This window comes from Dermatophagoides pteronyssinus, unplaced genomic scaffold (assembly GCF_027571235.1).
Source record: "Dermatophagoides pteronyssinus isolate colony J.1.1.1.1 unplaced genomic scaffold, Derpt_VIB-CSIC_2022.12 sq0025, whole genome shotgun sequence".
Taxonomy (NCBI): domain Eukaryota; kingdom Metazoa; phylum Arthropoda; class Arachnida; order Sarcoptiformes; family Pyroglyphidae; genus Dermatophagoides; species Dermatophagoides pteronyssinus.
The window spans coordinates 143081-167787 of NW_027461549.1; the positions used below are offsets into that span (position 1 = coordinate 143081).

General features: G+C 33.8%; 5 protein-coding genes across 7 annotated transcripts in view; all 5 read right to left on the reverse strand.

The window, feature by feature from the left end:
• Positions 1–24707, reverse strand: part of LOC142645864 (uncharacterized) — a 51698-nt gene that overhangs the window by 1627 nt on the left and 25364 nt on the right. The window lies entirely within an intron of this gene.
• LOC142644825 (uncharacterized) lies at positions 31–9167 on the reverse strand. Of its 3 annotated transcripts, XM_075823245.1 has the most exons (3): positions 6983–9167; positions 1893–3194; positions 93–1832 (listed from the first exon to the last, which is right to left on the reverse strand). In XM_075823245.1, the coding sequence occupies exons 1-3, from the start codon at positions 9165–9167 to the stop codon at positions 157–159; spliced, it is 5163 nt and encodes a 1720-aa protein (XP_075679360.1). In that variant the 3' UTR covers positions 93–156. The 3 variants fall into 3 exon arrangements, with proteins under 3 accessions (XP_075679362.1, XP_075679361.1, XP_075679360.1); XM_075823247.1 differs by having other exon boundaries at positions 31–3194; positions 6983–9101; XM_075823246.1 differs by lacking the exon at positions 6983–9167 and adding an exon at positions 4399–4788 and having other exon boundaries at positions 52–4212.
• LOC142644826 (uncharacterized) lies at positions 4875–6941 on the reverse strand. Its single transcript, XM_075823253.1, has one exon. The coding sequence runs from the start codon at positions 6807–6809 to the stop codon at positions 4875–4877; it is 1935 nt and encodes a 644-aa protein (XP_075679368.1). The 5' UTR covers positions 6810–6941.
• On the reverse strand, positions 9136–11674 carry LOC142645842 (uncharacterized). The gene is given in 5 exon segments (XM_075823251.1): positions 9136–9349; positions 9352–9444; positions 9447–9490; positions 9493–9562; positions 9564–11674. Coding segments are annotated over 5 exon segments (2373 nt in total). The 5' UTR covers positions 11649–11674; the 3' UTR covers positions 9136–9268.
• Positions 9136–24677, reverse strand: LOC113789094 (uncharacterized). Its single transcript, XM_075823240.1, is given in 5 exon segments — positions 9136–9223; positions 11698–12544; positions 12546–14461; positions 14524–14640; positions 15131–24677. Coding segments are annotated over 4 exon segments (12258 nt in total). The 5' UTR covers positions 24555–24677; the 3' UTR covers positions 9136–9223; positions 11698–11743.

The following is a 24707-nucleotide window of genomic DNA, read 5'->3' on the forward strand; positions in this document are numbered from 1 at the left end:
TCATCATCAACAGTCAGATCTTTTTCTTTAATTTCTTCTAATTTTGGTTTTGAATCTTTTCGTTTTAATTTTTTGATTACTTTTTGTGTTTCAATTTCAACCAATGATTCTTTTGGTTCTGGTCGGATTTCATCATCTTCTGGTTTTGTTTCCTCTTCAATAAATTTCATCTTTTGGTTTTAATTCAATCAGTTCTTCGGTAACAATCGGTTCTTCAGGTTTTTCTTCACTGATTTCTGGTTTTGATTTTCGCCGAATTTTCTTTGATGGTTTCTTTGGCTTATCTTCTTCAGGTTTTTCTTCCGGCTTTTCTTCCGTTATCTTTTCTTCTGGTTTCTTTTCTTCATCGGAAAGTTCAATGATTTCTTCTGGTCGTTGTTCTTCGCCGGGAAATTCAATGATTTCTTCGGTCACTGCAACTTGTGTATCCTCACTTATTTCTTTATCTTCTTTTTCCTCTTCCAATTTTGTCACTGATTCTTTTCGTTTTAATTTTTTCACAGTTTTCTTCACTGTTTCGACATCTAGTTTTGTTTCTTCAAGTTCTGGTTGAATTTCTTCATCGGGCTTCTTCTCTTCAATAATTTCATCTTTTGGTTTTAATTCGATCACTTCTTCAGTAGTCACAGGTTTCGATTCTTCAATTTTTTCTTCCACGATTTCTGGTTTAGATTTTCGTCTAATTTTCTTGGAAGGCTTTTTTGGTTTACCTTCTTCAGGTTTATCTTCTTCGGGTATTTCTTCATCTGGTTTATGTTCTTCGCCAGGCAATTCGATTACTTCTTCAGTCACTGCAATTTGTGTTTCTTCAATGATTTCTTTGTCTTCTTTATCTTCTTCCAATTTCGGGACAGATTCTTTACGTTTTGATTTTTTCATAGTTTTCTTCACTGTTTCCACATCCACTTTAGTTTCTTCAAGTTCTGGTTTTATTTCTTCTTCTGGTCTTTTCTCTTCAATGATTTCATCTTTTGGTTTTAATTCAATTAATTCTTCAGTTGTCACAGCTTTTGGTTCTTCAGGTTTCTCTTCTGTGATTTCTGGTTTTGATTTTCTTCGAATGACTTTCTTCGATGGTTTCTTTGGCTTACCTTCTTCAGGTTTTTCTTCCGGTATTTCTTCTTCAATTATCTTTTCTTCTGGTCTTTGTTCTTCGCCAGGTAATTCAATAATTTGATCGGTTACTTCAACTTGTGTTTCTTCACTTATTTCTTTGTCTTCTTTTTCTTCTTTTGTCACTGATTCTTTACGTTTTGATTTTTTCACAGTTTTCTTCACTGTTTCCACATCCACTTTAGTTTCTTCAAGTTCTGGTTTTATTTCTTCTTCTGGTCTTTTCTCTTCAATGATCTCATCTTTTGGTTTTAATTCAATTAGTTCTTCGGTGACGATTGATTTTGGTTCTTCAGGTTTCTCTTCACTGATTTCTGGTTTTGATTTTCGTCGAATGACTTTCTTTGAAGGTTTCTTTGGTTTACCTTCTTCAGGTATTTCTTCTTCAATATTCTTTTCTTCTGGAACTTTTTCTTCGCTAGGCTTATCTTCTTCAGGTTGTTTTTCAGGTAATTCTTCTTCTGGTTTATGTTCTTCGCCAGGTAATTCAATAATTTCTTCGGTTACTTCAACTTGTGTTTCTTCACTTATTTCTTTGTCTTCTTTTTCCTTTTCTAATTTTGTGACCGATTCTTTGCGTTTTGATTTTTTCACAGTTTTCTTCACTGTTTCAACATCCACTTTAGATTCTTCAAGTTCTGGTTGAATTTCTTCTTCAGGCTTTTCTTCGATAATTTCATCTTTTGGTTTCAATTCTATCAATTCTTCAGTTGTCACAGGTTTTTCTTCGATGATTTCATCTTTTGGTTTCAATTCTATCAATTCTTCAGTTGTCACAGGTTTTTCTTCGATGATTTCATCTTTTGGTTTTGACTCAATCTGTTCTTCGGTTACATCCGATTTTGGTCCTTCAGGTTTCTCATCACTTATTTCTGGTTTTGATTTTCTTCGAATCACTTTCTTTGAAGGTTTCTTCGGTTTGCCTTCTTCAGGTTTTTCTTCTGTTATCTCTTCTTCGGGTTTCTTTTCTTCATCTGGTAATTCAATTATTTCTTCTGGCCTTTGTTTATCACCCGGCAATTCAATGATTTCTTCAGTGACTTCAACTTTTGTTTCTTCGCTGATTTCTTTATCTTCTTTTTCTTCTTCTAATTTTGTCACTGATTCTTTACGTTTAGATTTTTTCACAGTCTTTTTCACTGTTTCCACATCTAGTTTGGTTTCTTCAAGCTCTGGCTGAATTTCTTCTTCTGGTTTTCCTTCTTCAATGATCTCATCTTTTGGTTTTAATTCAATTAGTTCTTCGGTGACGATTGATTTTGGTTCTTCAGGTTTCTCTTCACTGATTTCTGGTTTTGATTTTCGTCTAATTTTCTTCGATGGTTTCTTTGGTTTACCATCTTCTTCAGGTTTTTCTTCGGTTATTTCTTCCTCAGGTTTCTTTTCTTCATCTGGTAATTCAATTATTTCTTCTGGCCTTTGTTCATCACCCGGCAATTCAATGATTTCTTCAGTGACTTCAACTTTTGTTTCTTCGCTGATTTCTTTATCTTCTTTTTCTCCTTCCAATTTTGTCACAGATTCTTTACGTTTTGACTTTTTCACAGTTTTCTTCACTGTTTCCACATCCACTTTTGATTCTTCAAGTTCAGGTTGAATTTCTTCTTCTGGTTTTTCTTCTTCAACGATTTCATCTTTTGGTTTCAACTCAATCAATTCTTCAGTTGTCACAGGTTTTGGTTCTTCAGGTTTTTCCTCTGTGATTTCTGGTTTCGATTTTCGTCGTATTACTTTCTTCGATGGTTTCTTTGGCTTACCTTCTTCAGGTTTTTCTTCCGGTATTTCTTCTTCAATTATTTTTTCTTCTGGTCTTTGTTCATCACCCGGCAATTCGATGATTTCTTCGGTTACTTCAACTTTTGTTTCTTCACTGATTTCTTTGTCTTCTTTTTCTTCTTCTAATTTTGTAACCGATTCTTTGCGTTTTGATTTTTTCACTGTCTTTTTCACTGTTTCCACATCCAGTTTGGTTTCCTCAAGTTCTGGTCGAATTTCTTCTTCTTGTTTTCCTTCTTCAAAGATTTCATCTTTTGGTTTCAATTCAATTAGTTGTTCGGTGACAATTGATTTTGGTTCTTCAGGTTTTTCTTCACTGATTTCTGGCTTTGATTTTCGTCTGATTTTCTTGGAAGGCTTTTTTGGTTTATCTTTCTCGGGCTTTTCTTCTATTTTATCCTGTTCAGGTTTTTCTTCTTCAATCTTTTCTTCGATAATTTCATCCTTTGGTTTTAATTCTTCAGGTTTCTCTTCTGTAATTTCTGGCTTTGATTTTCGTCGAATTTTCTTAGAAGGTTTTTTTGGTTTACCTTCTTCCGGTATTTCTTCTTCTGGTCTTTGTTCTTCACCAGGTAATTCGATGATTTCTTCGGTTACTTCTACTTTCGTTTCTTCACTTATATCTTTTTCTTCTTCTAATTTCGTCACTGATTCTTTTCGTTTTGATTTTTTCACAGTTTTCTTAACTGTTTCCACATCCAGTTTTGTTTCTTCAAGCTCTGGCTGAATTTCTTCTTCTAGTTTTCCTTCTTCAATGATTTCATCTTTTGGTTTTAATTCAATCAGTTCTTCGGTGACGATTGATTTTGGTTCTTCATGTTTCTCTTCATTGATTTCTTGCTTTGATTTTCGTCGAATGACTTTCTTTGAAGGTTTCTTTGGTTTACCTTCCTCAGGTATCTCTTCTTCAATTATCTTTTCTTCTGGAAATTTTTCTTCGCTAGGCTTATCTTCTTCAGGTTTTTCTTCAGGTATTTCTTCATCTGGTTTATGTTCTTCACCAGGTAATTCTATGATTTCTTCGGTTACTTCAACTTTTGTTTCTTCGCTGATTTCTTTGTCTTCTTTTTCCTCTTCTAATTTTGTGACCGATTCTTTGCGTTTTGATTTTTTCACAGTTTTCTTCACTGTTTCAACATCCATTTTTGTTTCTTCGAGTTCTGGTTTAATTTCTTCTTCTGACTTCTCTTCAATAATTTCATCTTTTGGTTTCAATTCAATCAGTTCTTCGGTGACAATCGATTTTGGTTCTTCCGGTTTCTCATCACTTATTTCTGGTTTCGATTTTCGTCTTATTTTCTTCGATGGTTTCTTTGGTTTACCTTCTTCGGGCTTTTCTTCTATTTTATCTTCTTCAGGTTTTTCTCCTTCAGGCTTTTCTTCGATAATTTCATCATCTGATTTCAATTCGATCAATTCTTCAGGTTTCTCTTCTGTAATTTCAGGTTTCGATTTTCTTCGTATTACTTTGTTCGATGGTTTCTTTGGTTTACCTTCTTCTTCAGGTATTTCTTCTTCTGGTCTTTGCTCTTCTCCTGGCAATTCAATAATTTCTTCGGTCACTTCAACTTTCGTTTCTTCACTGATTTCTTTGTCTTCTTTTTCCTCTTCCAATTTTGTCACTGATTCTTTCCGTTTTGATTTTTTCACTGTCTTTTTCACTGTTTCCACATCAACCTTAGATTCTTCAAGTTCTGGATGAATTTCAGCTTCTGGCTTTTGCTCTTCAACGATTTCATCTTTGGGTTTCAATTCGATCAATTCTTCAGTTGTTACAGGCTTTGGTTCTTCAGGTTTTTCTTCACTGATTTCTGGTTTTGATTTTCGACGAATTTTCTTTGATGGTTTCTTTGGCTTACCTTCTTCAGTTTTTTCTTCTGGTTTTTCTTCCGTTATCATGTCTTCTGGTTTATTTTCTTCATCTGGAAATTTGATGATTTCTTCTGGTTTTTGTTCTTCGCCAGGTAATTCGATGATTTCTTCGGTTACTGTGACTTGTGTATCTTCAGTGACTTCTTTCTTTTCTTTTCCTCTTCCAATTTTGTCACTGATTCTTTACGTTTTGATTTTTTCACAGTTTTCTTCACTGTTTCAACCTCCAATTTAGTTTCTTCAAGTTCTGGTTGGATTTCTTCTTCGGGCTTTTCATCAAGGATTTCATCTTTTGGTTTTAATTCAATCAGTTCTTCAGTGGCAATTGATTTCGGTTCTTCAGGTTTTTCTTCACTGATTTCTGTCTTTGATTTCCTTCGAATGACTTTCTTTGAAGGTTTCTTTGGCTTTCCTTTTTCAGGTCTATCTTCTTCCGTTATTATTTCTTCTGGTTTTTCCTCTTCACCAGGAAGTTCAATAATTTCATGTGTTACAGTGACTTCTGTATCTTCAGTAACTTCTTTTTCATCTTTTGCTTCTTCAAATTTCGTAACTGAATCTTTTCGTTTTGATTTTTTCACAGTTTTCTTTACTGTTTCAATATCCAATCTAGTTTCTTCAAGTTCTGGTTGAATTTCTTCTTCAGGCTTTTCTTTGATAAATTCATCTTTTGGTTTCAATTCGATCAATTCTTCAGTTATCACAGATTTTGGTCCTTCAGGTTTTTCTTCAGTGATTTCTGGTTTTGATTCTCGTCTAATTTTCTTGGAAGGCTTTTTTGGTTTGTCTTCTTCAGGTATTTCTTCTTCTGGCTTTAGTTCTTCACCAGGCAATTCAATGATTTCTTCGGTGACTTCAACTTTTGTTTCTTCGCTGATTTCTTTGTCTTTTTTATCTTCTTCCAATTTTGTCACTGATTCTTTACGTTTTGACTTTTTCACAGTTTTCTTCACTGTTTCCACATCCACTTTTGATTCTTCAAGTTCAGGTTGAATTTCTTCTTCTGGTTTTTCCTCTTCAACGATTTCATCTTTTGGTTTCAATTCGATCAATTCTTCAGTTGTCACAGGTTTTGGTTCTTCAGGTATTTCCTCTGTGATTTCTGGTTTCGATTTTTGTCGTATTACTTTCTTCGATGGTTTCTTTGGCTTACCTTCTTCAGGTTTTTCTTCCGGTATTTCTTCTTCAATTATCTTTTCTTCTGGTTTTTGTTCTTCACCAGGCAATTCTATGATTTCTTCGGTTACTTCAACTTGTGTTTCTTCACTTATTTCTTTGTCTTCTTTTTTTTCTTTTGTTACTGATTCTTTGCGTTTTGATTTTTTCACAGTTTTCTTTACTGTTTCCACATCCAGTTTGGTTTCTTCAAGTTCTGGTTGAATTTTCTCTTCGGGTTTTTCTTCAATAATTTCATCTTTTGGTTTCAACTCAATTAAATCTTCAGTTGTCACGGGTTTTTCTTCACTGATTTCTGGTTTTGATTTTCGTCTAATTTTCTTTGATGGTTTCTTTGGTTTACCTTCTTCTGGTTTTTCTTCAGGTTTTTGTTCTTCTGGTTTATGTTCTTCGCCAGGTAATTCGATGATTTCTTCGGTTACTTCAACTTCTGTTTCTTCCGTGACTTCTTTCTCTTGTTTTTCCTCTTCTAGTTTTGTCATTGATTCTTTGCGTTTTGACTTTTTCACAGTTTTCTTCACTGTTTCCACCTCCAATTTAGTTTCTTCAAGTTCTGGTTGAATTTCTTCTTCTGGTTTTTCCTCTTCAACGATTTCATCTTTTTGTTTCAATTCGATCAATTCTTCAGTTGTCACAGGTTTTGGTTCTTCAGGTTTTTCCTCTGTGATTTCTGGTTTCGATTTTCGTCGTATAACTTTCTTCGATGGTTTCTTTGGCTTATCTTCTTCAGGTTTTTCTTCTGGAATTTCTTCAATTATCTTTTCTTCTGGTCTTTGTTCTTCACCAGGCAATTCTATAATTTCTTCGGTTATTTCAACGTGTGTTTCTTCACTGATTTCTTTATCTTCTTTTTCCTCTTCTAGTTTTGTCATTGATTCTTTGCGTTTTGATTTTTTCACAGTCTTTTTTACTGTTTCCACCTCCAATTTAGTTTCTTCAAGTTCTGGTTGAATTTCTTCTTCTGGTTTTTCCTCTTCAACGATTTCATCTTTTTGGTTTTAACTCAATCAGTTCTTCAGTTGTCGTGGATTTTCGGTTCCTTCAGGTTTTTCCTCTGTGATTTCTGGTTTCGATTTTCGTCTAATTTTTTTCGATGGTTTCTTTGGTTTACCTTCTTCAGGTTTTTCTTCTGGTTTATGTTCTTCACCAGGCAATTCAATGATTTCTTCGGTTACTTCAACTTGTGTTTCTTCACTTATTTCTTTATCTTCTTTTTCTTCTTCCAATTTTGTCACTGACTCTTTCGGTTTCGATTTTTTCACTGTCTTTTTCACTGTTTCCACATCTAGTTTTGTTTCTTCAAGTTCTGGTTGAATTTCATCTTCTGGTTTTTTTGTTTCAATAATTTCATCTTTTGGTTTCAATTCAATCAATTCTTCGGTAACAACCGATTTCGGTTCTTCAGGTTTTTCATCAGTGATTTCAGGTTTCGATTTTCGTCTGATTTTCTTTGATGGTTTCTTTGGTTTACTTTCTTCTGGACTCTTTTCTTCGATCGGTTTTTCTTCGGATATTTCTTCACTTGGTTTTGTTTCATCAGGAAAATCAACAATTTCTTCGAATACTTCTACAGTAGTTTCTTCCATTAATTCTTTTTCTTCACCTTCTTTTTCCATTAGATCTGGTTTGGAAGTTTTACGTTTTTGTTTTGCAACCAATTTTTTTGTTTCTATTTGTATATTTGAATCGGGTACTGGTTGAATTTCTAAATCTTCATCTGATTCAGGCTGTTTTTCTTCGGTTGGTATCAATGTGATCATTTCTTCAGTCATGACTGCTGTTTCTTCATCTGGTCTAGACTTTCGTCGAATCGTTTTCTTCTTTTTTAATTTTTCTTTTTCCTCACTTGGTTTGATTTCTTCTTCATCTGGAAGCTCGATAATTTCTTCAGTAACAGTGACTGTCGTTTCTTCGGTTATTTCTTTTTCCTCTGGTTTTTGTTCTTCAGCTGTTGGCTCTTTTGGTTTCGTTAATTTTTTAATCAATTTTTTCTTTGTTTCAACACCGACTTCCGATTCAATGTCAGGTTGTATCTCTTCTTCTGGTTTTTCTTCCCCAGGAGCTTCTTCTGTTGGTTTCAATTCAATCATTTCCTCCTTGATGACTGTCGTTTCTTCATCTGGTTTAGATTTGCGTCTGATGACTTTCTTCTTTTTTGGTTTTTCTTTTTCTTCAGTTGGCTTTATTTCTTCTTTTTCATCTGGAAGCTCAATAATTTCCTCGGTGACAGTGACTGTCGTTTCTTCGGTTATTTCTTTTTCCTCTGGTTTTTGTTCTTCAGCAGTTGGTTCTTTTGGTTTTGTCAACTTTTTCACCAATTTTTTCTTTGTTTCGAGACCAACTTCTGATTCGATGTCAGGTTGTATCTCTTCTTCAGGTTTTTCTTCCTCTGGAGCCTCTTCGGTTGGTTTCAATTCAATCATTTCTTCTGTGATGGTTGTCGTTTCTTCATCTTTTTTAGGTTTTTTAGATTTTTTCATTTTCTTTGGTTTATCTTCAATTTCCTTTTCTTCTTCTTCTTCTTCTTCATCACTTTTCACTTTTTCTTCTTCAACTTTAATCTTTGATTTTTTAACTTTTTTCAATATAGTTTGTTTACCTTCGGGTGTTTCAAATTCTTCAATTGTTTCAATAATTTCTTCTGGTTCTTCTTCATCCAATGGTTCAATTTCACCAGTTTCCTTCTTCGTCTTTTTTACTTTTTTCACAACTTTTTTCTCACCTTCGGGTGTTTCAATTTCTTCAACTGTTTCAACGATTTCTGTCGCTTCTGGTTGTTCTGGTATCATTTCTTCATCAGGTTTTTCCCGTTTTTTCACTTTTCGAATCAATTTTTCTGGTTTATCATTTTGATCAAGAATTATTCGATCATCCGGTTCTTCTTCATATTCAATCGATTCAATTGTTTCAGGTTTTTTGATTCGTTTAATTTTATGTACTTTTTTCTTTTTTCCTTCAACAATTTCAATTTCCGAAATTAATTCAACAATTTCATAAATTTCAATTATTTCAATCATTTGTTCTGTTTTCGGTTTTTTCTTCTTCTTTTTCTCAACTTTCTTTTCTGGTTCTGAGATTTCTTGATCAATTGTTTCTTCTGGGATTTCTTCTTCTGGTTCCAATTTTTCTTCTGTTTCATCTGGTTTAGACTTGCGTCGGATGGCTTTTTTCTTTTTCTTTTGGTTTTTCTTTTCGTCTCTCACTTGGTTTGATTTCTTCTTCTTCTTCATCAGGAAGCTCGATAATTTCCTCAGTGACAGTGACTGTCGTTTCTTCGATTATTTCTTTTTCCTCAACTTCTTGTAATTCAGCTTTTGGTTTGGTCAATTTTTTAACCACTTGTTTTCTTTGTTTCAACACCGACTTCGGATTCAATCTCTGGTTTGATTTCATCTTCTTGAACTTGTTCTTCGGAATTTCTTCCTCACTTGGTTTCAATTCAATCACTTCTTCTGTGATGACTGTTGTTTCTTCATCTGGTTTTGATTTTCGTCTGATGACTTGTTTTCTTCTTTCTTCAGTTTTTCTTTATCTTCACTTGGTTTTATTTTCATTCTTCATCAGGAAGCTCGATTATTTCTTCAGTAACAGCGACTGTCGTTTCTTCGGTTATTTCTTTTTCTTCTGGCTTCTTGTATTTCAGCTGTCGGTTCTTTTGGTTTGGTCAACTTTTTAACCAACTTTTTCTTTGTTTCAACACCGACTTCGGATTCGATGTCAGGTTGTATCTCTTCTTCTGGTTTTTGTTCATCTAGAATTTCTTCGGTTGTTTTCAATTCTATCATTTCTTCAGTGATGACTGTTGTTTCCTCATCTGGTTTAGACTTTCGTCTTATTACTTTTTTCTTTTTCTTTGGTTTTTCTTCATCTTCAGTCATCTTAATTTCTTCTGGAAGCTCGCTCAAATCATCAGTGACAGTAACTGTTTCAATTATTTCTCCTGGTGCAGGCTTTTCTGAGATTTCTTCTTCGATAGGTTTTTCTTCTTCAACAGATTTGGAATCTACAACTTCGGGTTTCGGTTTTTCTTCTTCAATCGTTTCTTTTTTCTGTTTTTTCACTTTTTTGATCACTTTCTTTTCCCCTTCTGGTGTTTCTTCAATTTTTTCGGCTATTTCTACTTCATCTGGTTGTTCAATAATTTCACTTTCAATTGGCCGTTCTGTTTCTTCAATTGGTTTTTCATCTTTGATTTTTTTGACTTTTTTAGTCTTTTTCACTACTTTCTTTTCACCGTCAGGTGTCTCTTCGATTGTTTCGATAATTTCTATCTCTTCTTCTTCAGGAATTTCTTTCTCGGCTGGTTTCAATTCAATCATCTCCTCAGTGATGTCAGTAGTTTCTTCATCTGGTTTAGATTTTCGTCTGATTACTTTTTTCTTTTTCTTCGGTTTTTCTTCATCTTTAGGTTTAACATCCTCAGGAAGCTCGACGATTTCTTCAGTAACAGTGACTGTCGTTTCTTCAGTTATTTCTTTTTCCTCAGGTTTTTGTTCTTCTGCTGTTGGTTCTTTTGATTTTTTCAATTTTTTCACTAATTTTTTCTTTGTTTCCAGATCAACTTCTTCTTCGATGTCTGGTTGAATCTCTTCTTCTGGTTTTTGCTCCTCTAGAACTTCCTCAGTCGGTTTTAATTCAATCACTTCATCTGTGATGACTGTCGTTTCTTCATCTGGTTTAGATTTTCGACGGATTGTTTTCTTCTTTTTCGGTTTTTCTACCTCATCACTTGGCTTTATTACTTTTTCTTCATCAGGAAGCTCGATGATTTCCTCAGTGACAGTGACTGTTGTTTCTTCAGTTATTTCTTTGTCATCAGGTTTCTGTTCTTCAGCGGATGGTTCTTTTGGTTTCGTCAATTTTTTCACTAATTTTTTCTTTGTTTCAACACCTAATTCAGATTCGATGTCAGGTTGAATTTCTTCTTCGATAGTTCCTTCCACGATAGGTTCATCTGACGGCGTCAAACTTATTATCTCATCCGTTACCTTTGACTTTTTTGTTTTCTTTATCTTTTTGACAATCTTTTCGCCTTCTGGTGTTTCTTCTACTGTTTCAATGACTTCTGTCGTTTCAATCATTTCCACTTGTTCTGGTTGCTCAACAATTTCTTCAGATTTGGGTTTTTCATCTGTAAATTTTTTGACTTTTTTAGTTTTTTTGATCACTTTCTTTTCACCGTCCGGTGTCTCTTCGATTGTTTCGATAATTTGGACTTCTTCTTCTTCAGTTAGTTTTTCTTCTGGAATTTCTTCATCGCTTGGTTTCAGTTCGATCATTTCTTCTGTGATTTCTGTTGTTTCTTCATCTGGTTTAGATTTTCGTCTGATGACTTTTTTCTTTTTCTTTGGTTTTTCTTCGTCTTCTGGTTTACCATCTTCAGGAAGCTCAATGATTTCTTCTGTGACAGTGACTGTTGTTTCTTCGGTTATTTCTTTTTCCTCTGGTTTCTGTTCTTCAGCTGTTGGCTCTTTTGGTTTGGTCAATTTTTTCACTAATTTTTTCTTTGTTTCAACACCGACTTCTGATTCGATGTCAGGTTGTATTTCTTCTTCAGGTTTTTGCTCCTCAAGAACTTCCTCACTTGGTTTCAATTCAATCACTTCTTCTGTGATGACTGTTGTTTCTTCATCTGGTTTTGATTTGCGACGAATTGTTTTCTTCTTTTTGGTTTTTCTTTTCCTCACTTGGTTTGATTTCTTCTTCTTCATCAGGAAGCTCGATGATTTCCTCAGTGACTGTCGTTTCTTCGATTATTTCTTTTCCTCGGGTTTTTGTTCTTCGGCTGTTGGTTCTTTTGGTTTGGTCAATTTTTAACCAATTTTTTCTTTGTTTCAACACCGACTTCTGATTCGATGTCAGGTTGTATCTCTTCTTCCCCAGGAGCTTCTTCGGTTGGTTTCAATTCAATCATTTCCTCTGTGATGGCTGTTGTTTCTTCATCTGGTTTAGACTTGCGTCTGATGACTTTTTTCTTTTTCCTTGGTTTTTCTTCTTCTTCCTCAGGTTTAACATCCTCAGGAAGCTCGATGATTTCTTCTGTCACAGTTACTGTCGTTTCTTCAGTTATTTCTTTTTCCTCAGGTTTTTGTTCTTCAGCTGTTGGCTCTTTTGGTTTGGTCAATTTTTTCACTAATTTTTTCTTTGTTTCAACACCGACTTCTGATTCGATGTCAGGTTGTATTTCTTCTTCAGGTTTTTGCTCCTCAAGAACTTCCTCACTTGGTTTCAATTCAATCACTTCTTCTGTGATGACTGTTGTTTCTTCATCTGGTTTTGATTTGCGACAAATTGTTTTCTTCTTTTTTGGTTTTTCTTTTTCCTCACTTGGTTTGATTTCTTCTTCTTCATCAGGAAGCTCGATGATTTCCTCAGTGACTGTCGTTTCTTCGATTATTTCTTTTTCCTCGGGTTTTTGTTCTTCGGCTGTTGGTTCTTTTGGTTTGGTCAATTTTTTAACCAATTTTTTCTTTGTTTCAACACCGACTTCTGATTCGATGTCAGGTTGTATCTCTTCTTCCCCAGGAGCTTCTTCGGTTGGTTTCAATTCAATCATTTCCTCTGTGATGGCTGTTGTTTCTTCATCTGGTTTAGACTTGCGTCTGATGACTTTTTTTCTTTTTCCTTGGTTTTTCTTCTTCTTCCTCAGGTTTAACATCCTCAGGAAGCTCGATGATTTCTTCTGTCACAGTTACTGTCGTTTCTTCAGTTATTTCTTTTTCCTCAGGTTTTTGTTCTTCAGCTGTTGGCTCTTTCTGTTTGGTCAATTTTTTCACTAATTTTTTCTTTGTTTCAACACCAACTTCTGATTCAATATCAGGTTGAATTTCTTCTTCAGGTTTTTGCTCCTCAAGAACTTCCTCACTTGGTTTCAATTCAATTATTTCTTCGGTAATTACTGTCGATTCTTCCACAGGTTTAGATTCCAAAACATCTGGTTTTGATTTTCGTCGAATCACTTTTTTACCTTTTTTACGTTTTTCCACTTCTTCTTTTTCCTCTGGTTTCTCAACTGGTTTTTCATCAACAGGTTGTTCATCCGATGGTAATTCAATAATTTCTTCAAAAATTTCTGTTTTAATTTCTTCTGTTATTTCTTTTTGATCAACTGCTTCTAATTCTGTAACAAATTGTTCTTTTGGTCGCATTTTCCTGATAACTTTCTTTTTTGTTTCAACATCAATTTCTGATTCAATATCTGGATGTATTTCATCTTCAAATGGAATTTCTTCTTCGTCTTTGGTCATTTTCAAATCAATCAAATCTTCGGTTGTTACGAATTTTGGCTTTTCCACCTCTACCTTCTCATCTTCGGTGGTTGGTTTGGATTTTCTTCTTGAAACTTTTTTCATTTTTTTCAATTTTTTCTTCTCTTCTGGTTGATCTATTTTCTCCTCTCCTTCTTCTTCTTCTTCTTCTTTGGGTAATAATTCCATTTCATCACCTAGGGATTTCAGGTAATCATCATCTTCACTAATTAATTCAATTTTACCTGACATATCAATCCGGGATAAATCATCATCATTATCATCGGATAAATCTTTAATTTCCAAATCATCATCTGTTGCTATCTGGATTTTTACATCACGTTGTTCCTGATATAATGATATAACAGGCTTTTCATCTTTGGTTTTTGGTTTTCGCTGCTGTTTTTCTTCTTCATCAACTGAAATTTCTTCAATCAATAATGATGAATCACGTTTAATTTCGGGTTCTTTGGTTGGTTTTTTCGTTTTTTTCTTTGGTTTTTCGGGTTTTTCTTCTTCCACTGATTTTTTGTCTAATGGTTTTTCGGGTTCATCCAAAATTTCTTTTGCCTGGCATATTTCATCTGTAACCTGGAATGGTTTACATGTTTCAAATACAAATGTTTCCTCTTGTATCAGGGAATATGTTTCATGATGTTGTTCATCAATCGATTTTGTTGTTTCTTCTGGAATTCCATGGTCAAATTCTTCCAATTTTGCATATGTTTCATACAATGGTGTTTCAGTTACTGTTGCATAACATTGACTTAATTGTAATTTAATATTCGTACGACATTCAATTGGTTGTTGTTGATCATTCGTTTGTTGTTGTTTCATTTCTTCTAATATTTTCTCATCTAAATGATGTTCCCGTATCATATGTTGTTCAAATCTTTTCAATTGTTCACCTTTAATTTCTAATGGTATTATATAATCTTTTGTTTTATCAAATGCAATTACAGGTGTAATTAGATTTAGCTTTATTGACACCTGTTCTTTTTCTGGTTGTTCGGGTTCTGGTTTATCAATTTTTTTCAATATTTTTGTAAAATTTTCAAATGATATATCATATACAATTTGTTCAGTAATTTTTTCCGGTACAGGTATAATTGTTTTGACTGTTGATTTCTCATTGAATGATTCAGCTAAACAACATTCATTCAGTATTAATGATTTTAAATCTTTTACATCTGCAATTGTCGATAATGGTTGTACTGTTTCAACCGTTTCATCTTCAATTGGTGATATTCGTAATTCATCAGGTGATATAAATGTTACTTTAAATTTCGAAAAAATTGATTAATTTTTTTCTATTTTATTCCCCAATCAGAATGCTTACCTGTCGATTCCTGCTTCACCTGGTCATCCGTTTTAGGTTTTTCATCCTGAATTACCGGTTCCAACGAAACAAATTGTACAGGTATCTCTTGTTCATCAACAATTGGTTGTTGAATTTCTGTTATGGATTTTTCAATGAAAAAAATAACGGAATAAGGTAAAAAATAAAGCAGAATAAGAATTATTAATGAAATTTTTTCAAAAGTTTGTTTTGATTTTTGCCATTAAAATAACATAAAATTTGAATAAAATTTAAATAAAAAATTTCAAATAAAAAATGACCGAGATTGATTTTTTATTGGTGGTGGTGGAAAGATAAAAAAGACAAAAAAATTAAATTAAAATTAAAAAAAAAATTCAATAAAAATTAAAATTAAAGAAAATTTTTATAATTTTTTCGTTGTTGTTGTTTGAATTTCATAAATACCGACATGAAAATTTTAAAGCTTTTTTTTTGATTTAGCGTATTTATTTGGATAGTTCCATTGCGATTTATCCCTTTTTATCAATCAATCAATCAATCAATGCAAAGCGTCCAGCAAAAAAACAAACCTAAAATAACATAGAAAAACAACAAGTAGCATCTGTTGAAGAAAAAGATTTCTTACCTTGTTTTGAAATGATTTCTTCATTGTCCATCAATGGTGATGATGATTTTTCCAGATTAATATCGATCAAATCGCCGATATCTGCTGGTACTACCGTTGTTTTTTCATCTTCAGTTTCTGGTTTGATTTCCGATTTGGATTTTTTTCGCAGAATTTTCTTCTTTTTCGGTAATTTTTGCTTTTGTTGATCAGCATCTTCGTCGATTGTTTTCGGTTTATCCTCGTCCTGAACAATAATTTCTTCTTCTTTAACCCGTTGATGTTCTTCTTCTTCGAGCTCATCAAGTTTTTCAGTTTCGAATTTATCAGTTGGTTGTTCGCCAATCACTGTTGTTTGTATATCCGTTGTCGTCGTCAACATCAATTCATCATCATCCTTGGCCAATTTTTCATCATCCACTTTTGGCTTCGTTTTGGTTATTTTCTTAATAATTATTTTCGGTTTTTCTTTTGTAGAAATTTTTTCAACAACAACGAGATCTTTGTCTTTTTCATCATCATCAACATCACTACTGTCGATCATCATAACTTCAATTGTTTCAATCGTAACAATTGAATCTTTGCCAATTTTATCATCATCATCGTCATCGCTGGATTTTGGCAAACGTTTACCAATTCTTGATGATGATGGTTTAATTTTACGAATTTTTTTCGTCATTTTTTCTGGCATATCAAATTCTTCGGTTTTATATGTCACCGAAAAATCTTCATCTTTTTCCCGTTCCATTGATGGATATTCGATTGTTTCAATTGATTTTTCAGTAGTTTCTTCATCCGGTTTTATTTCGGTTATTATTTCCAATGGAGTTACAGATGATAATTGATCGGGTTGAGATTTTCGACGTATTATTCGTTTCGATGATTTTTGTTGATCGTCAACAGGTTGTTCATCGGATAATGTTGGCTCATCACTTTCAATAGGTTTAGCTTCTTCTTTGGCTGGTTTCTTTACTTTTTTGATCTTTTTCACAACTTTCTTTTCACCTTCGGGTGTTTCTTCAATAGTTTCAATAACTTCGATAGTTTCAATCATTTCTGGTTGCTCGGGTTGCTCAGTAATTTCTTCTCCTTCCTCAGGTTTTTCTTTTTCAAAGGATTTTTCTTCCGATATTGATTCTTCCATTGGTTTTTCATCTTTGAATTTTTTTACTTTTTTTGTCTTTTTAACGACTTTCTTTTCACCGTCAGGTGTCTCTTCGATTGTTTCGATTATTTCTATCTCTTGTTCTTCTGGAATTTCTTCTTCGGTTGGTTTCAGTTCGATCATTTCTTCTGTGATGGCTATTGTTTCTTCATCTGGTTTAGACTTACGTCTGATGACTTTTTTCTTTTTCTTCGGTTTTTCTTCGCCTTCAGGTTTAACATCTTCAGGAAGCTCGATGATTTCTTCAGTGACAGTTACTGTTGTTTCTTCGGTAATTTCTTTTTCCTTTGGTTTCTGTTCTTCTGCTGTTGCCTCTTTTGGTTTGGTCAATTTTTTAACTAATTTTTTCTTTGTTATTACACCCACTTCAGATTCGATGTCTGGTTGAATCTCTTCTTCAGGTTTTTGCATCTCGAAAACTTCCTCAGTCGATTTCAATTCGATCATTTCTTCAGTGATAAGGGTCGGTTCTTCATCTGGTTTAGATTTGCGTCTGATAACTTTTTTATTTTTCTTCGATTTTTCTTTATCATCACCAGGTTTATTTTCTTCTTCTTCATCAGGAAGCTCGATGATTTCCTCGATGACAGTGGCTGTATTTTCTTGGGTTATTTCTTTGTCATCCGGTTTATGTTCTTCAGCGGATGGTTTTTTCGGTTTGGTTAATTTTTTCACTAATTTTTTCTTTGTTTCAACACCAAGTTCAGATTCAATATCAGGTTCAATTTCATCATCGATGGATTCTTCCACGATAGGTTCATCTGACGGCGTTAAACTTATTATCTCATCCGTTACTTTTGGCTTCTTCGTTTTCTTAATCTTTTCGACAATTTTCTTTTCACCGTCAGGTGTCTCTTCCGCTGTTTCGATAACTTCTGTAGTTTCTATGATTTCTGGTCGTTCAGGTTGTTCAATGATTTCTTCTTCCTTAGTTTTTTCTTCTTCAACAGCTTCTGGTTTCATTTCTTCTTCAATGATCTTTTCATCTTTTGGTTTCTTCACTTTTTTAGTCTTTTTGATCACTTTCTTTTCACCGTCAGGTGTCTCTTCGATTGTTTCAATAATTTCTATCTCTTCTTCCTCAGGAATTTCTTCTTCGGATGGTTTCTTTTCTTCTGTAACTTCTGTTGTTTCTTCATCTGGTTTGGATTTGCGTCTGATGACTTTTTTCTTTTTTGGTTTTTCTTTTCCATCACTTGGTTTGATTTCTTCTTCATCAGGAAGCTCGATAATTTCCTCACTGACAGTGACTGTTGTTTCTTCGGTTATTTCTTTTTCTTCTGGTTTCTGTTCTTCAGCTGTCGGTTCTTTTGGTTTGGTCAATTTTTTCACTAATTTTTTCTTTGTTTCAACCCCGACTTCTGATTCGATGTCTGGTTGTATCTCTTCTTCTGGTTTTTCTTCCCCAGGAGGTTCATCTGTCGGTTTCAATTCAATCATTTCCTCTGTGATGACTGCTGTTTCTTTATCTGGTTTAGATTTGCGTCTTATGACTTTTTTCTTTTTCGGTTTTTCTTTTTGGTCAATAGGTTTTAGTTCAATGATTTCTTCAGTGACTGTAGTCTTTTCGGTTAATTCTTTGTCGAGATCTGAATCAATTTCAGGCTTGATTTCTTCTTCAATTGATCCTTTTACGACTGGCTCATCTGACGGCTTCAAACCTATAATTTCTTCCGTTACTTTTGGTTTTTTAACTTTCTTAGTCCTTTTGACAATTTTCTTTCCACCTTCTGGTGTCATTTCAACTGTTTCGATTACTTCGATTGTTTCAAACATTTCTGGATGTTCAGGTTGTTCTATAATTTCTTCTTCCTTAGGTTTTACTTCTTCAGTAGGTGGTTTTGATTCTACAAATTCGGGTTTCAATTCTTCTTCAATGATTTTACCTTCTTTTGTCTTTCTTATTTTTTTGATCTTTTTAATAGTTTTCTTTTCACCGTCAGGTGTCTCTTCGATAGTTTCTTCTTCATTTTGTTCGATGATTTGATCTTCGAATGCTTCTTTTATTGATAATTCATCTTTGAATTTTTTCACTTTTTTAGTCTTTTTGATCACTTTCTTTTCACCGTCAGGTGTTTCTTCAATAGTTTCAATAATGTGTATCTCTTCTTCGGGTTTTTGTTCATCGTGAAGTTCATCCGTTGGTTTCAATGCAATCTTTTCTTCATCTGGTTTTGATTTTCGTCTGATGACTTTTTTCTTTTTCGGTTTTTCTTTTTCGTCACTAGGCTTTATTTCTTCTTCTTCATCTGGAAGTTCAATGATTTCCTCTTTCACATTGACTGTTGTTTCTTCGGTTATTTCTTTTTCTTCAGCTTCTTGTAGTTCAGCTTTTGGTTTTTTCAATTTTTTAACCAATTTTTTCTTGGTTTCTACATCGACTTCTGATTCGATGTCTGCTTGAATCTCTTCTTCTGGTTTTTGCTCCTCTAGAATTTCCTCAGTAGGTTTCATTTCAATCATTTCCTCTGTTATGACTTTTTCATCAGCTTTTTGCAATTCGCTTTCTGGTTCTTTTGATTTTTTCACTTTCTTTATTTTTTTCACGATTTTCTTTTCCCCTTCTGGTGTCTCTTCGACTGTTTCGATTACTTTAGTCGTTTCGATCATTTCTGGTTGTTCAACTATTTCCTCCGGTTTACCACTTTCAATTGGCAATGTTTCTTCTGACGGTTTTTCATCTTTGAATTTTTTGACTTTTTTAGTCTTTTTGATGACTTTCTTTTCACCGTCAGATGTCTCTTCGATTGTTTCGATTATTTCTATCTCTTGTTCTTCTGGAATTTCTTCCTCGGTTGGTTTCAATTCAATCATTTCCTCTGTGATGGTTGTCGTTTCTTCATCTGGTCTGGATTTTCGTCTGATGACTTTTTTCTTTTTCTTCAGTTTTTCGCCGTCTTCCTCAGGTTTAACATCCTCAGGTAGATCAACAATTTCCTCAGTGACAGTTACTGTTGTTTCTTCTGTTATTTCTTTCTCACTAGCTTCCTGAACTTCTGGTTTTGGTTTTGTCATTTTTTTGATCAATCTTTTCTTTGTTTCAACACCAACATCTGAATCAATTTCAGTCTTGATTTCTTCGTCAATAGATTCTTTTACAACTGGCTCATCTGACGGTTTCAAGCCTATGATTTCTTCAGTTACTTTCGGTTTTTTAACTTTCTTAGTCTTTTTGACAATTTTCTTTTCGCCTTCGGGTGTCGTTTCAACTGTTTCGATGACCTCGATTGTTTCGACCATTTCTGGATGTTCATGTTGCTCTTGGATTTCATCTTCTTCCGGTTTTTCTTCTTCAGTAGTTTTTGATTCTAAAAATTCGGGTTTCAATTCTTCTTCAATAATCTTACCGTCTTTTGTCTTTCGTATTTTTTTGATCTTTTTGATCACTTTCTTTTCGCCGTCATGGGTCTCTTCAATAGTTTCGATTGTTTCAATCGTCTCTAATTCTTCGCTTTGTTCGATGATTTGATCTTCACTTGGAAATTCTGTTTCTTCCGTTGGTTTTTCACCTTTAAGTTTTTTCACTTTTTTAGTCTTTTTGATCATTTTCTTTTCATCATCTGCTGCCTCTTCGATTGTTTCGATTATTTGGATTTCTTCTTCTTCTGGAATTTCTTCCTCCGATGGTTTTAAGTCGATTTTTTCTTCTGTGATGCCTGTTGTTTCTTCTTCTGGTTTAGACTTGCGTCTGATGACTTTTTTCTTTTTCTTTGGTTTTTCTTCGTCTTCTTCAGGTTTAACATCATCAGGAAGCTCAATGATTTCTTCTTCTGGTTTTTGCTCCTCGAGAACTTCCTCAATCGGTTTCAATGCAATCGTTTCTTCTGTGATGACTGCTGTTTCTTCATCTGGTTTGGATTTTCGTCTGATGATTTTTTTCTTTTTTGGTTTTTCCTTTTCTTCACTTGGTTTGATTTCTTCTTCTTCAGGAAGCTCGATGATTTCCTCAGTGACAGTAACTGTCGTTTCTTCGATTATTTCTTTTTCTTCTGGTTTCTGCTCTTCACCTGTTGGTTCTTTCGGTTTTTTCAATTTTATCACTAATTTCTTTTTTGTTTCAATACCGACTTCTGATTCAATATCAGGTTTGATTTCATCTTCTGGTTTTTCTTCCCCAGCAGCTTCTTCAGTTGGTTTCAATTCAATCATTTCCTCAGTCATGACTGTTGTCTCTTCATCTGGTTTAGACTTTCGTCTTATTACTTTTTTCTTTTTCTTCGGTTTTTCTTCATCTTCAGGTTTAACATCCTCAGGAAGCTCAATAATTTCTTCAGTAACAGTGACTGTGGTATCTTCGGTTATTTCTTTTTCTTGAACTTCAACATCTTGTTCCGGTTTATCCTCTTGCTTCAATTTCTTTACTTTTTTAACTTTTTTGATCACTTTCTTCTCTCCTTCTGGTGTCTCTTCAATTGTTTCAATTATCTCAGTCGTGTCTTCTTCTTCTGGTCTTTCCACAATTTTCTCAGGTTTATCATCCTCAATTGATTCTTCCATAGGTTTTTCTTCTTTCGGTTTTTTCACTTTTTTGATCTTTTTGACAATCTTCTTTTCACCTTCGGGTGTCGTTTCAACAGTTTCGATGATTTCTGGATGTTCAGGTTTTTCTGTGATTTCTTCTTCTTTTGGTTTTTCATCTTCAGTTGGTTTGGATTCCATAAATTCGGGTTTCATTTCTTCTTCAATAATCTTGCCTTCTTTTGTCTTTTTTACCTTTTTGATCTTTTTGGTAGTTTTCTTTTCACCGTCAGGTGTCTCTTCTATAGTTTCGATAGTTTCAATCGTTTCTTCTTCAGGTTGGTCAATGATTTCACCTTCCATTGGTTTCTGATCTTTCGGTTTTTTAACTTTCTTAGTCTTTTTGACAATTTTCTTTTCGCCTTCGGGTGTTGTTTCAACTGTTTCGATGACCTCGATTTTATCGACCATTTCTGGGTGTTCATGTTTTTCTATGATTTCTGCTTCAACTTCTACTTTTTGTTCTTCTTCAACGATCTTTTCCTCTTTTGGTTTTTTCACTTTCTTAATCTTTTTGGTAACTTTTTTCTCGCCTTCAGGTGTTTCTTCGATTGTCATTTCTTCTGATATTTGTTCATCATCTGGCAATTCAATAATTTCTTCAAAGATTTCGGTTTTGATTTCTTCGGAAATTTCTTTTTCTTCGCTTTCTGGAATTTCTGTGATTGATTCTTTTCGTTTTGGTTTTTTCAAAATCTTTTTCTTGGTTTCTTTGTCAATCCTGGATTCTGATTCTGGTTGAATCTCTTCTTCGATTGACTCTTCTATGACCGGTTCATCTGATGGTTTCAAGGAAATTATTTCCTCTGTTACCTTTGGTCTCTTTACTTTCTTAATCTTTTTGGTCACTTTCTTTTCGCCTTCTGGTGTTTCTTCGATCGTTTCAATTATCTCTGTAGTTTCAATCATTTCTTTATGTTCAGGTTGCTCTGTGATTTCTTCTTCTTTCGGTTTTTCTTCTGCAACTGCTTCTGATTTTAATTCTTCTTCAATAATCTTTTCGACTTTCGGTTTTTTTACTTTTTTAATCTTTTTGACAATTTTCTTTTCACCTTCGGGTGTCTCTTCTACTGTTTCGATTACTTCAGTCGTTTCAATCATTTCTGGTAACTCAGATATTTCTGTGATTTCTTCCTCAGTTGGTTTCGATTCTTCAGTTTCTGGTTTCAGTATTTCATCTTTTGGTTTCTTCACTTTTTTAATCTTTTTCACCACTTTCTTTTCCCCTTCTGTTGTCTCTTCTACTGTTTCAATTATCTGGGTCGTATCATCTTCTTCTGGTTGTTCAATAATTTCACCTTCAATTGGCAATTCTGTTTCTACTAATGGTTTTTCACCTTTGATTTTTTTAACTTTTTTAGTCTTTTTGATCACTTTCTTTTCACCGTCTGGTGTCTCTTCGATTGTTTCGATTATTTCCATCTCTTCCTCTTCAGGAGCTTCTTCTGTTGGTTTTAAGTCAATCATTTCTTCAGTGATGACTGTTGTTTCTTCATCTGGTTTAGATTTTCGTCTGATGACTTTTTTCTTTTTCTTCGGTTTTTCGCCGTCTTCCTCAGGTTTAACATCCTCAGGAAGCTCAATAATTTCCTCAGTGACAGTGACTGTCGTTTCTTCAGTTATTTCTTTTTCTTCTGGTTTTTGTTCTTCATCTGTCGGTTCTTTTGGTTTCGTTAATTTTTTAATCAATTTTTTCTTTGTTTCAACACCGACATCTGATTCAATATCAGGCTTGATTTCATCTTCGATGATATCTTTCGCGATAGGTTCATCTGACGGCGTTAAACTTATCATCTCATCCGTTACCTTTGGCTTTTTCGTTTTCTTAATCTTCTTCACAATCTTCTTTTCACCTTCTGGTGTTTCTTCTACTGTTTCAATGACTTCTGTTGTTTCAATCATTTCCACTTGTTCTGGTTGTTCAACAATTGTTACCGATATTTCTGTTTCCTCTTTTATTGGTTTTTCATCTGTTAATTTTTTCACTTTTTTAGACTTTTTGATCACTTTCTTTTCACCGTCTGGTGTCTTTTCAATTGTTGGGATTATTTCTATCTCTTCTTCTTCAGGAATTTCTTCTTCGGTTGGTTTCAATTCAATCATTTCTTCTGTGGTGACTAGCGTTTCTTCATCTTGTTTGGATTTGCGTCTGATGACTTTTTTCTTTTTCAGTTTTTCTTTCTTGTCACTGGGCATTATTTGTTCTTCTTCAGGAAGCTCGATAATTTCCTTGGTGACAGTAACTGTTGTTTCTTCGGATATTTCTTTTTCTTCGGGTTGCTGTTCTTCAGCTGTTGGCTCTTTTGGTTTGGTCAATTTTTTCACTAATTTTTTCTTTGTTTCAACACCAACTTCAGATTCAATATCAGGTTGAATTTCTTCTTCTTGTTTTTGTTCATCAAGAATTTCTTCGGTTGGTTTCAATTCAATCATTTCTTCTGTAATTTCCGTTGTTTCTTCATCGGGTTTGGATTTTCGTCTGATCACTTTTTTCTTCTTTTTTGGTTTTTCTTTTTCCTCACTTGGTTTTATTTCTTCTTCATCTGGAAGTTCAATGATTTCCTCTGTCACTGTGACTGTAGTCTCTTCGGTTATCTCTTTTTCACCAGCTTCTTGTAGTTCAGCTTTCGGTTTGGTCAATTTTTTAACCAATTTTTTCTTTGTTTCAACATCGACTTCGGATTCAATGTCAGGTTGAATTTCTTTTTCAGGTTTCGGCTCATCGTGAATTTCCTCGCTCGGTTTCAATTCAATCATTTCTTCAGTTGTTTCTTCATCTGATTTTGATTTTCGTCGGATGACTTTTTTCTTTTTCTTTGGTTTTTCTTCATCCTCATGTCTAACATCCTCAGGAAGCTCAATGATTTCTTCAGTGACAGTGACTGTTGTTTCGTCGGTTATTTCTTTTTCCTCTGGTTTTTGTTCTTCAGCTGTTGGCTCTTTTGGTTTTGTCAATTTTTTCACTAATTTTTTCTTTGTTTCTACACCAACTTTGGATTCGATGTCTGGTTTAATCTCTTCTTCAGGTTTTTGCTCATCAAGAACATCCTCAGTCGGTTTTAATTCAATCATTTCCTCAGTGATGTCTGTTGTTTTAGATTTTCGTCTGATAACTTTCTTCTTTTTTGGTTTTTCTTTTCCATCACTTGGTTTGATTTCTTCTTCATCAGGAAGCTCGATGATTTCTTCAGTGACAGTGACTGACGTTTCTTCGGTTATTTTTTCTTCTTTAGGTTTTCCGGGTTCATCATCTTCAATTGTAATCGTTTCTTCTTTGGGTTTTTCAATTTTAGGTTTTTTGACTTTCTTAATCTTTTTGATTACTTTCTTTTCTCCTTCTGGTGTTACTTCCACTGTTTCGATTATTTCGGTCATCTCTTCTTGATCAACTGGTTCAATAATTTCCTCAGGTATTTGTTTATCTTCTGCAATAGGAATCGATTCTTTCTTTGGTTTCTTAACTTTCTTGACCTTTTTGCTGACTTTTGTCTCACCTTTAGGCGTCACTTCTACTACTTCTTCTGTTATTTCGTCTTCATCATCAGGCAAATCTATGATCTCTTCAAAAACTTCGGTTTTAATTTCTTCGATCACATCTTTTTCTTCTGTTTCTGGAATTTCGGTAACTGATTCTTTTTGCTTTGGTTTTTTCAATATCTTTTTCTTTGTTACCGTTTCAATTTTCGATTCATCTTCTGGTTTGATCTCTTCTTCAATTAAATCTTGGACTACTGGTTGATCAGTCGATTCTAAACCAATCATATCTTTTGAGATTTTGGGTTTCTTAATTTTTTTAATTTTTTTGACAGTTTTCTTTTCATCTTCAGATGTTTCTTCAATTGTTTCAATGACTTCAGTGGTTTCAACCAATTCGGGTTGTTCTGGTTGTTCAGTAATGTCTACTGCTTCTGACTT

Bases quoted from the DNA above. Each gene is read 5' to 3' on its own strand.
- LOC142644825 (XM_075823245.1), bottom strand. From the start codon at position 9,167: ATGAAGAAGAAGAAGAAATCAAACCAAGTGAGAGACGAAAAGAAAAAC. The intron at 3,195-6,982 runs CTGAAGGAACCG...GTGAAGAAAAAC, and splicing joins AGAAATCACAGAGGAAAAAC to CTGAAGAACCAAAATCAATT. The intron at 1,833-1,892 runs CTGTGACAACTG...TCGAAGAAAAAC, and splicing joins TGAAATCATCGAAGAAAAAC to CTGTGACAACTGAAGAATTG.
- LOC142644826 (XM_075823253.1), bottom strand. From the start codon at position 6,809: ATGACAAAACTAGAAGAGGAAAAAGAAGATAAAGAAATCAGTGAAGAA.